Consider the following 11,781-nt stretch of genomic DNA (forward strand, 5'->3'; position numbering starts at 1 on the left):
GGGTTGGCGTTTGCTCTCTTGGGTTTCTTTCTCTTTAGCTGAATTTATCTGGCAGCTGCAGATAAGATGATGCTCTGGTTCCCTTACTAGAGGCCATGCACCACAGCAAAACTTCCCATTTCTTATTCCAACTTTGTTCCAGCGTGTTCCAGCTATGACTGTATGTTTGGAGAGATGCAGCACATGCAAAATGTGCCTTCACTTTGACCTAGAAGCTACAATGAAGGGTACCGTATCACTGGTAAAGAAAAAGAAAATTTGCAAACTTTGCACACTGGGGACTGATTTAAGCATACTTTTCCTTGGCCTCAAAGTTTGAGGCTTCAGGTACTTGCAGATGAATGATATCCATTTGCTAGGACCCTGGAAAACATTTAAAGTGTTAGTTCTGTTTTTTTTTTTTTTTTTTGGTCTTGTCTTAAAAATAGTTGGGCTTTAATATTCTGGATCAACCTGTGAGATTACACACCTTTTTAAAATGTCCAGAATAACCGTAACTGGCATGTGCTCATAGCATTGATTCCACTCACTACAAGAGGAATCTTCTAAGCTTCTGCTTGTTTAAATACAAGGTGAAGCATTAGTCTACAACACACCCATTCAAGTTAAACAGGCTGGGAAAAAAAAAAACCCTGAGAAACAAAACCCATAAATCTTACCTTAATGTTGTTTTCATGATACTTGTGCTGTTTCATTAAATTAGTTTTTTGCTTAGTACGTAAATTCTCACCATAAGTTTTCATTTTGTTCTATGTACATCTTAATAATACAGCAGAAAATACCATTGCTTAGTACATTAACAAAAATCACATTATATTAGAGGTTTGTCAAAATACGTGCATACTAAATTATATACAATTCTGGAAATCCTCCTTCCTTTGACCTCAAACATGTTACTCCCCAGATAACAAAACTGTTTGTCTTTAAAAGTTAAGTACATAAAGTATGCTGGTAAAACAGCTTGAACAAAAAAATATTAGCTTTTCAAATTCCACTTTTAATTTCAAAATAAGGTGGAAAGGATCACCTTGTGAAGCCAGCGATTTTTTTTCTTTAAGCTGTCCCTGATAAGGGAACACGTAAATATTGCAGTCCTAGTGGGGTCGTTTCCCCCAGGAATTATTAATATGGTGTACTCACATAGTGGATAAATGTATTATCCCAAGGTGTACTGTGTTGTATACTCCCATGTACCAAAAAAAGCATGCGTAGAAATGTGTATTCTGATGGTTGATACATAGCTTTTAAAACGTAGATATTCACAAATCTCAGGTTTTTTTTATTCCTCTGATGAAAAGTCCGCACCAACTATAGAAGCTCAACTGACCGTCGTGATGGCTGGAGTCTTCCCACCTTCCTCTCCTTCAGCCCCTTCGGCCCCTGCTTCCACTTGATTGAACTTACCAATCTTTTTCAAACTCTCTAGCATGGACTTCAAAGTGTCCTTCAGGCTGTTCTCCAGGATCCAGCCTTCACTTTCGCATTCAGGGTCTTCAGGATTTGTGATGCTTTCCAGAGAGGTATGCAGAAGACGCAAGCCAACCATCACGGACATCTGCACCGTGCAATGGAAAAAACAGAGCATCAGGCAAACATACCCTTGTCCATGTCTTCGGCATCCTCTGTTATCAGCAACCTGGGCTGCTGGCATGAGCAAAATGCCAAAGCACCAAACAGATACAACTTAAGGTCTGTGGGAATCCTCCAAACGAGAGGAGATCCTGAGCAGCCCTCCCCCTTGGATGGCCAGTGGGGGTGAGGGGGAGCTGGCAGGAGGAAAATGCCCCTTCGCAAGTAGGAAAGGAGAGGGTGGAGGTCTGAAATCAGTGAGTGCCACAGGAAGTGCGACAGCTGATAAGCAATGAGTGAATGCATCAGCTTAGGAAGGAAGGACGTGCCAGTTGCTGCCAAGCGGCAGCTTCGTGTGGCCATGTGCACATGGGGCTTTTCCACTTACCCTGTCACAGGGTAGGCACCTCCTGAGAAATTGTAATGAAACCTCTGCTCCTGTGCACTAGATATACATAAAGCTGTTTATATGTGCAACAATGTGCTATGCCCCATCCACTTAATTTTAACTCTAAATATTTTTAATTCACATTGACCTTAATATGTTTGGCAAGAATATTAACCTGATCAAGGAGATATTATCAATCAGCATCTGGGCAGAACAGAGCAGCATTAGGATTTGAGCCATCAGGTCATCTACTTCAAATTCTGCTTTTGTTTTTACATAGGTATGTGCAAATAAGGAAACCAAGGCAGGAGGTGATCTGTATCTCTCACTGGTTCCATCTAAAACAAATTTCTATTTCTGATAAAATATTTACCAGTCTCAGCAGCCCTGACTGACACTCCTTCTACTGTATTATGCTGGTGTAACACCCCTGACACCGGCAACACCCCAAACCTGCCTCCAGAGAGAATGTTTTTAGGCAGTCTCCTGCATTCTGATACCATTCAGAAAAATCTGACTTCCACCATTGCGGTGCTGATGAAGAAAAGTGATTGATCTGTGAAGTAGAGGAGAAAAAAAGAGAAGAAAAGAGAAGGAAGGAAGAAAGAAAAAGAAAGCAAGCAAGTGGGCCCAGAAGAGTCAGCTTGATGAGGTGGTAGAACAGGTGGTCAGGATAGGGAAGAAGACGACTAGTCTTTCATGTCCTAGCTAAAGCTAAGCTCGAGACCACTTATTGTTGTTAATGGCCTCATAGGATTTATTCTGCAAGGGAAATATGTCTTTGTTATCCTATCCAAATTCCCAAGGAAGTGATTACCTCTGCTCTTCCTAAACCCTAGTGGTTAAGGAGGTTGGCAGCCCTGTGTGTTGCTTACCTGGTGGCATAGTCCAGGCCCACAGAGAGCTGCCCCAGACCAGCAAGGTGCTGCTTGCTATTGGGGATTTTGAGCTAGACATGGAGAAAAGCTTGCAAACTGTCATGCAGGATTACAGCATTGGGTAGCTGGGCAGATTTGAAGCTGGGATTCAGCCACAAAGCTTCGCCAATTGCAAAACTAACATCTGGCTTTTGGACTCATGGGACTGCTCAAGCATGTGGACTGTTCATTAGCCTATCTACCCTGGTCATCCTGCTTTTGTATGATCAGTGACGCCAAACTCTTGGAAGACTAAAGGGTAACCATTGGTTACCCTTGAAATTTTCAGATGTTGATGTTTCTCTGCCTTCACTCAAGACCAGAAAGGGAAAAACACTGATCAAACAAACAAGCTTCATCAAATGCTTCTATAGCCAAAGACAAATTTTCATCCTATTCCACGCAGGAGGGAAAAGAGATGTTTCTAATATCCCTGATTCTAGAAATAGCCTAATTTTGTTGTGGATCTATCCAATATTACGATGGTTTAAATCAATTGAAACACTATTCTATAAAGGTCGCAAGAAGTGACAAATCACATCACACTAGTCTTGAGGTTTAAAGCCTTTGACATCTTCCTTTCAATCTGAGCCCCAGTTTTGCTGCTTTCAGTTGTGGGACGAATATCTTTCCTGTTAAAGGCTGTTGCAAGTAAAGATTAATAGAGCTGGACGTAAAGATGGCCTCTACATTGTTCTCTACTTGTGCTACCTCACTGTATGTCAGCAGGAGCGCTTTTTTTTTTTTGTGACTGTCTTACTAAGTCCTACTATTTGACAGCAAAATTAGCTGTACTTATAGGCTTTCTGGATAGCTCTAAGTCCCTAAATGGGGTCGTGCTTTAAAAAAAGAAGGTGCTTGTGCAGAAGGTAGCAGCTGACCTGCCCTCAGATGAGATTCTGTGACATCTCTCAGTTTAAGACTTCATTTTCTTAAAAATCTTGTTCAGAAAGATTCTGGGTCCCTGGGGTTGAGATTTGCTCAAAGCAGTGCAAAATGTTCAAGTTCTCCTCACTTCCTCTGACCTGAGCCTGCCTTCTCTGCCAGATGAGAAGAGAGCCCAAGAAGCTGAAGACAACTATCTGGCAAATTAGTCTCTCTCTGATATGATAGTATAGAGCCTTGGACTATCAGTTTTACTGAAGTAATTTGTGTTGTAAATTATTTATCCAGAACCTTTCATGCAGACAGTTTTTCAATAGCCCCATCTCACCATTTGCAAGTCCTGGCCAGGGCACTTAGAGCTGCATGCAATGCACAGGTCATATTATCAACAAAATTATGGAAGGCAGCTGGATGTCTCTGTTGCCTCAAAAAATGCATGTTAATGCCTCAGCACACTTCAGCTTTGTAGAGATACTTTGAGGGACCTAGACATATGGGAGATATGGACTGAGAGGAGCCTCATGAAGTTAGACAAGGAGAAGTGCAAAGTCCTGCACCAGGGAAAGAGCAACCCAATGCACCAGTATATGCTGGGGGGGTGGGGTAGCCAGCTGAAAGCAGCTCAGCAGTAAAGGGCCTGGGGGTCCTGGTGGACACCAAGTTGAACATGAGCCAGCAATGTGCCCTTGCTGCAAAGAAGGCTAATGGTATCGTGGGCTGCATTAGACAACGTATTACCAGCAGGTCGAGGGAGGTGATCCTTCCCCTCTACTCAGCACTGGTAAGGCCATAGTTGGAGTGCTGTGTCCAGTTCTGGATTCCCCAGTATAAGAGAAAATGGAAATACTGGAGACAGTCCGTCAAAGGGCCACTTTGATGATGAAGGGACTGGAGTACCTCTCCTATGATGAAAGGCTGAGAGAAGTGGGATTGCTCAGTCTGGAGGAGAGAAGGCTCAGGGGCAGCCTCATCAGTGTATACAAATACCTGAAGGGAGAGCGCAAAGAGGATGAAGCCAGGGACTTTTCAGTGGTGTCCAGTGACAGAACAAGAGTCCGTGGGCACAAACATAGGGGCTTCTGTTTGAACACCAGGAAACACACTTTCACTGTGAGAGTGACCGAGCACTGTCACAGGTTGCCCAGAGAAGTGGTGGAATCTCCCTTCTTGGAGATATTCAAAAGCTGTCTGGACATGGTCCTTTGCAACCGTCTCCATGTGACCCTGCTTGAACAGGAGGGGTTGGGCTAGATGACTTCCATAGTCTTTTCCAACCTCTACCAGTCTGTGACTCTGAGATGAAGACCTGTGCTTAATGATAGTCCAGCAAAGAAGGCCTGGGCATCAGGGTCCCAAATCTAGCCCAGTCTCGCTCAGTGATGATTTCCCCTACCCAATGGACAAACTGTCATGAAAATTCTTGTTGTTTTACAGCAACTTTGAAGTGACAGGAAGAACAAGGCTGCAGTGTTTCTCCAGGACTGGGTATGGCCAGGCTGGGCTGGTGCATCCCTCTGCACCACAGCATGCTTAGCCCTCGATATGTGCTAGCAGAGCAAAATCTGTCCTTCTGGAGGGTCCCTGTTCCCCTGCTGCCTGTGGACTGGTTTTGAAGGTTAGTGGGAGTTCGCTACTAGTGTTAAATGCATCGGCAATCTTACTCTCCAGCGCACAATGTGCAACGCACCTCCAGCTCACGTCTCATCGCTCTCCTGAGTTCCCACCTCATGGACCTCAGTGCTGGACTCCCTGTGCGGCACCATATGTGAGATGAATTTCAGGGTCTCAGCCATCACAGTAGCTGTGACCTGTTGAGAGCCATGTGTTTATACAGGTGAAGGACCTGGAGCATCTCAGGAAACAACTGCTGCCCTCCCTTCCTTTTGAAATGCCCTATTCAGGGCACCCTTGAACCCCCATTTCCTTTTCACTGGCTGAGGCAGGTCAAGAAGACAGCCAGGATTGCTCTGCTTGACCTTCTGCAGCGAAGCCCATCTGTTTGCCACGGTTTAGCCTGAGGCGGCTTATCTAGAGCAGGGTGTGATCTTTTTTTGTTACCCTCGTGACTGGTTGTCACCCCTGGGAAGCCTACAGCTTTTGCTAGTAAAAGGAGCATGTGGATAATAATCTATTTCCAGAAAATATGACATGCTGCATTTTTTTTCAAATTGAAGTTTTAATACTTCAAAATAGGTTCATTCTTCCTTGCACCTAATACAGAAACATTAAACCTAAATGGTCTTCCCTGAGGTCCCTACACCCATTTGGCATGTTATGTTTTTCTACAGCTCAAAGTAACAGCTGCAATTAGTGTTTCCCTCTGTGCTCTGTCCCACTTCCCACAGGTCAATACCACCAACCCAGCTGGAAGACCCCTCCACTGGCCCCCAGAAAGGCTCTTCCAGGGACGTGCTGTGGCCGTGCTGCTGGTCTGAGTTTACAGCAGCTCCAGGTTCAAAGCAAACCAAGGCGCTCCTTTGCTTTTGTGCTTTTCTGTAAATTCTCAGCAAGTGGTCCAAGGGAAAAATAAGAAGCACAGAGCCAGCACGCTAACTCCCTACTGGGTCACACCTTGGTCGGTCCAAAATCTTACCTTGGTCAGGAGTCAGGACCTCTGCTGTGCTCCTACTCAGTATAAAATTGTTTCCTACCCTGGCTGCAATTTAAAGGAAGTGGTTATATTTCAAGGGAGACTAAATTAATGTCTGCTTCCTGCTTTGCTTCCTCCCTTCAAAGTTTGCCTTAAAAGCAGACAAAGTTTGAGACCCAAATCTGGACCCTTTATGGTAGAATGTCAGGCAAGTCATAAATATTTAAGAGCGCCAATTAATATAACCCAGGATTGTGGTAATTCTTTAAAGCTTTGCCCTGAGAGTTCTCTGATTATCTGAGAAAAATCTCACCTTTTATTTTGAAAAAGACAAAGAAAGATAAGATCGTATTTCTTATTACACCACAGATTGAAAATACTATCAAGGTACGCTGTGAAGAGTTAGAAACAAAATACTGTATTTTTATCACTGCTATTAATGTATCGCTTTTATTTATCTCTAAAGTCAGCAGAGGTATGTTACAAGATCCTAGTCATGATTCTTTACAGTTGGCATTAGTATTTCTGTGCATTTTCCCCGAGTTTTTAATTTTGTTCTGATTTTCATATACAGCTGAAATTCCCCTCTCTTCAAGATCTATTAATGTGAATTTGGGCTGAGACACAAGCTCCTCTTTCTTTTCTTACCAGAATAACAATGCTACAAGGAGGTAGTACCTTACGCAGCAGTGCAGTGTAGTTATTTTTAAAATAACACAACATGAAGTAACTTTATGATTTTTTTTTCCAGTTCACAGATTATTTGGATAGGTGTTTATTTTCCAAAAAGTGTCTTCATTCCTGGAAGGGTGTTGCCCACTGCTTGTATCAAAATATAATGCATCTTTTTTAAAATTTGCATTTATCTAAATTTTTAAAAAGCTGGCTGAATCATTTAAAATAGGCAATGCCATTTGCAGCAGCATTTCAAGGGTTAGAAAGGGTCTGCTGCACTGCGTGTCGCACAGTGAGCTGCACCTCCCCGTCTACCATCCCGTCCTGCCCTACCTCCGCATCCCCGCCTCACACGCCAGCCCTCGTGCCACTGCCAGCCCACGCTCCCTGTGTATTAGTATTGATTAAATACCCCAGCTAGAAATTTTGCTATCTCCCAGGGGCAGAAAGATGTGTTTTCCTCACATTGAACAAACAGTATTTCAGCAGGAAAGCTGCACTTCAGGTTATGGTGCTCACAAACACCTGCACTGGGCAGTATCGGCACCTGTTTGCATATACACAGTGTTTTTAGGAAGAAGCAGCAAATAAAATTAGTCCATCATCTTCACCTAAACCACTTCTTGTGACCAAGATGATGAATGATCACCACTGATGAACCTGATGAAGGACCTTAAGCCAAATGCTGCCCTGAAGCTGGACACTGCACATGGCTCTAGGTCTTATTTTCATCAGCACATAAAGCCCTTAATTACGCTTTCTGTCCCACAAATTACTGCCATCTTTCTGATGCGCTGCTTTGTGTACTTCTCATTCCTCACTAGTGGTGACATGTAAAATTAATGCATCTGGACAGCTGAGACCTCGCATGTGCTTCCCTGCTCAGCACCCTACATTTGGCAGAAAATCAGTCCCTTTTCCCTTTTGCTGTGGGATGCTCGAGGCTCTGGCCCCTTGCTCTGAAGGGGGAGCCTGTAATCTAACAATGCTTCCCAGCTGTGTCTCCAGCCTGGGACCTTTCAGGCCTTACACAGATGTTCACTATTAGATGTTTTCTCAGCCAAATAACAGAGGCAGACAATTTATTTTAAATAAATAAGATCTGATCTTTAACTCAAAATTCCACGCTGAAAAATGCTCTGCCCATCAGGAGTTGGCACTTGAGCAAAGCGGGGCTGAAGGGAGAGGTTTACCTCAAAAAGCCAGACAAGGAGGACGACAGCACCCATGGAGCTCATCATGCTGCTGTAGTAGTGCAGGAGGGCTTCCCGGCAGCCACGGCGCCAGAGGTTGAGCTCCTCCGTTTGGTAGTCGTAGCTGTAGTGAGCTGAGTTGTTGGTGACCTGGTACTGGATGCAGGGTCTCGGGGAGCTGGGGTTGCAGCAGCTGAAAGGGACGCCGTCCACCAAGTACCTTCCGTCCACATTGCTTTTGATCCGACTATGGGCAAGGGCAAAAGGAAGCATGAGCAAACACACACACACACATATAAAGATCTACCGGAGCAAACTTACACGAGAAAGGAAAGCAAAGGCAATGTGGATTTTCCACCATGCCTCCTGGCCGTGCCATTTCTCTGCATCCCCTGTTTATATAGCGGTGTTTGTCCTGGGTGTTTTTCCTCTCTGAAATCCTTTTCTATGTCAAGGCTACGCTGAGTCTGTAATTAACTCTTCATGATGGAAACGTGCCCTCTTGGGTCACTTACTCGAAGAAATTAAATTTTAAGAAAAGTAAATGGCAGCGAGAAATGTCAGGAGAGACAGTCAGAAAAGAGTGATCACAGCACAGTTAGGGTGGAAGGGAGATGCTGGAGATGACCTGAGCTTGGAAAAGGACCCACAACAGCCTTAGGACCTACCATATCCATCTAGACCACTGATCCAGCAAACCTAATAGCTTCGCTTTGATGATAAGAGCTCCAGGAAGGGATTATGCATTTTTTCTTGGCTTGGAAAGGTAGCCATTATTTAAAACATGAAATACGCTTCTGTAACAGGATGTTGAAAAATTTCTGAAGTCCTTGCAGGAGCTCCCCAACTATTGTTCATTTGAGACTATGGATGCTCTCCATAAACAGCCATTTAGTCTGGTGCCTTATGAGATGTTTAGATGAGAGATACTTAGAAGGCAAATAGTTCCACTGGCACTGCAAAAATACTATAATAAGGGGACAGCAATTCTAACAAATGCCATTTTGCTGAGAAAATGACAGAATGGAGAGCCCCGGTGACCTAGAGAGGAAAAAATTCTGAGAGTCACTCGTAGCTTTCAATATGGATATTTTAAAGTTGTGTCATAGAGAGAGAAGTGATTGCAGCAGCCTGGTGAAGCAAAATTCCACTTTGTAGTCATGACCTAAATATATCTAAATGTTAAATGCAGTTGAGATTTTACTTCTAGTATAAAGCGTGCTCTGAGTTGGGTCTAATTCCCATTGATATGTAAACGCTCCACCAGTTTCAGAGAGATTGGATCAGGCCTTAGCTCTATAAATAATATAAAAATCATGTCCAGGGAATGGACTCCTACCTTCCCTGGAATTAAGGAGAACTTTGCTATTGACTTCAAAGGGGTCAGAATATCCCACCAGGAATTTGAGCAGAGATTGAGTACCACCGTGTAGTTCAAACCTTGAATTCACTCATTAACATCCATTTGTGGATTTTTAATGCCCTATTTCCTGCCTCAGTAGTACAAAGAAATTGCCCTGAGTCTCAGTCCCAAACAAGACATCATTTATTAAGGACAATATAACCTTGTTCTCCCTCTGTGCTTTGCCCTTCCACTGCTGCTGGATTAAGTTACAGCTCTCAAATCTCCATATAATGCTGGCAAGGTGAACTTACTATGTTCTCAAGCAGTTATTTATACCCATGGGCATACCTTTGCAATGCAAATAGTCCCTTATTAAATAGCGAATGTATTTGTTATAACCCCGCAGTGCAATAGGTTAAGCCTGTAACAGTTTTCACTCTAAAGACCTAGTTCAGAATTGCAAAAACAATCAGACCACCCAACACATCAAAACAATATGCAGAGACACACAAGTGAAGTATCATTTACACAGTCAGGCAGGGATCCCAAGAGATACACAAAGCTTTTTTCAAAATTACTTCAGACATTTTTAACATAGACAGTATATTTAAAAGGCAAATTGCTTCCAGCTTACAAGGCCCTTTGTGCAACCAGAGTATAAGCATTAATGAAGAACTCTGAATAACAATCTCTTCCCCGATGCTTAATTTTTTAAAAGATTGTGGGTATTTATGCTCAATGCTCATTTTTTAATTTCAAAAGTTCATTTGTTCTCATGTATATTTTTCCCTTGTGCTTACTGCACCTAACCTGATTTTGAGATTACTGCCTCTTTGGGCACTGACATCAGAGCCATTAAGGTATTTCCTGTCAACAGTCTGTTTTGCCTTGTGTAGAGGAAACTAGTGCTGTTTTCATGTGAAGTTTAAAAAAATTAGGCACAAGTATATAGAACATGTTTTTATACAGGAGAGAACATAAAATGCATTTGGCTACAAGGGACACTGTGTAAAGCTAGGAATGTCAGCAGGTGTTGGTGGCTCAATATTGTCACAGTGCTGAAGCAATCCACTGAGTGAATATAAAAATAAAATTCTAAACCTTAAGGATTTAAAACACATGAGTTATCAGTAAAGCATTAATATTTCTATTTGTGTCCATGAGATTGATTGATTGCCAGTATCTAAAGTGGACTTTTAAAAGTGGTGTCAGCAGTATATATCCAAGGAAGTTTTTTAGGAATCTAGTAAGTTGCATTGAAATCTGCTTTAGGAATAGGGGGGTTCTGATACTTTCCTGTTGATTTTGTGAGTAGGTATGTGTGGGGTAATAACGGGTTTATAAAGAGGTAAAAGACAGTAAAAAATATTATTTTAAGTCTGTTTACGTCACACTGCATAAGAGTGAGAATTGTATTTTGGTGCTTTATATTTTACATTCCGGATAATGTTAGAGGAATTTCTCAGGGGAGGAAGCAATCTAGCTGGACATTTGGAACGCTTATTAAGCAAGAGCAGAGAAAATACCCTTTTTATACAAAACCCCCTCCAGAGAGTGCCTGTTGCGGTATGTATTTCTTTAATACAATACTGATCAAAGAACAACACTGTGCAATACAAACCCCACAAAGCCACTTACTCTTTCACTTCTTTGGAGCTGAAGTCCAGATATCTGTTGCTGATCCACTGAATTTCGAACCAATCTTTGAAGCCATTGTTCCCACAACATTTGAACTCGATTTGGAGCATGTCAATGGTCTTCTTCATGAAGCATCTTCCGGGGGTGTCTGTGTCCCGGTAGAACTTCATGCCGTTCTTGAGCCCCTGGGCCAGCGTGCTATCCAGGGAGCCCCGCATGAGAAAGCAAATCAGAGCAACGAAAAAAATGAGTATGTTAAAGAAGAAACATAGTGCCAGGTAAGGTTTCAGCAAAGGCTTCCACTTGGCAAATTTAGCAGGATCCAGAGAATCGTAACAAATTTTGCCAGCAAAACCATTGAAGGCGCAGGATAATATACCCATCAATATCAAAGAATTGGGCACAAAGTGGCTTTCAGAATTGTCCATCACTTCGCTTCGCTTCCGGAGTTCAATTTTGAGGAACAACCCCATGCTAAAAACAAGGATTCCAGCAAAGACTGAAAACCAGTTCATGAGCCATAGTCCCTGCGCTAGTTTTACCCGTTTCTTCTGGTTGAATTTGACTTTCAGCAGTGCCAT

General features: G+C 42.8%; 1 protein-coding gene across 1 annotated transcript; it reads right to left on the minus strand.

Annotated features, from left to right (window-relative positions):
- Positions 1-1,318: 1,318 nt before the first annotated feature.
- Positions 1,319-11,781, minus strand: PRPH2 (peripherin 2). The gene is made up of 3 exons (XM_075089002.1): positions 11,201-11,781; positions 8,218-8,464; positions 1,319-1,555 (listed from the first exon to the last, which is right to left on the minus strand). Exons 1-3 carry the CDS (start codon positions 11,779-11,781, stop codon positions 1,319-1,321), a joined length of 1,065 nt encoding a protein of 354 aa, XP_074945103.1.

This window comes from Phalacrocorax aristotelis, chromosome 3, assembly GCF_949628215.1.
Source record: "Phalacrocorax aristotelis chromosome 3, bGulAri2.1, whole genome shotgun sequence".
Classification (NCBI taxonomy): domain Eukaryota; kingdom Metazoa; phylum Chordata; class Aves; order Suliformes; family Phalacrocoracidae; genus Phalacrocorax; species Phalacrocorax aristotelis.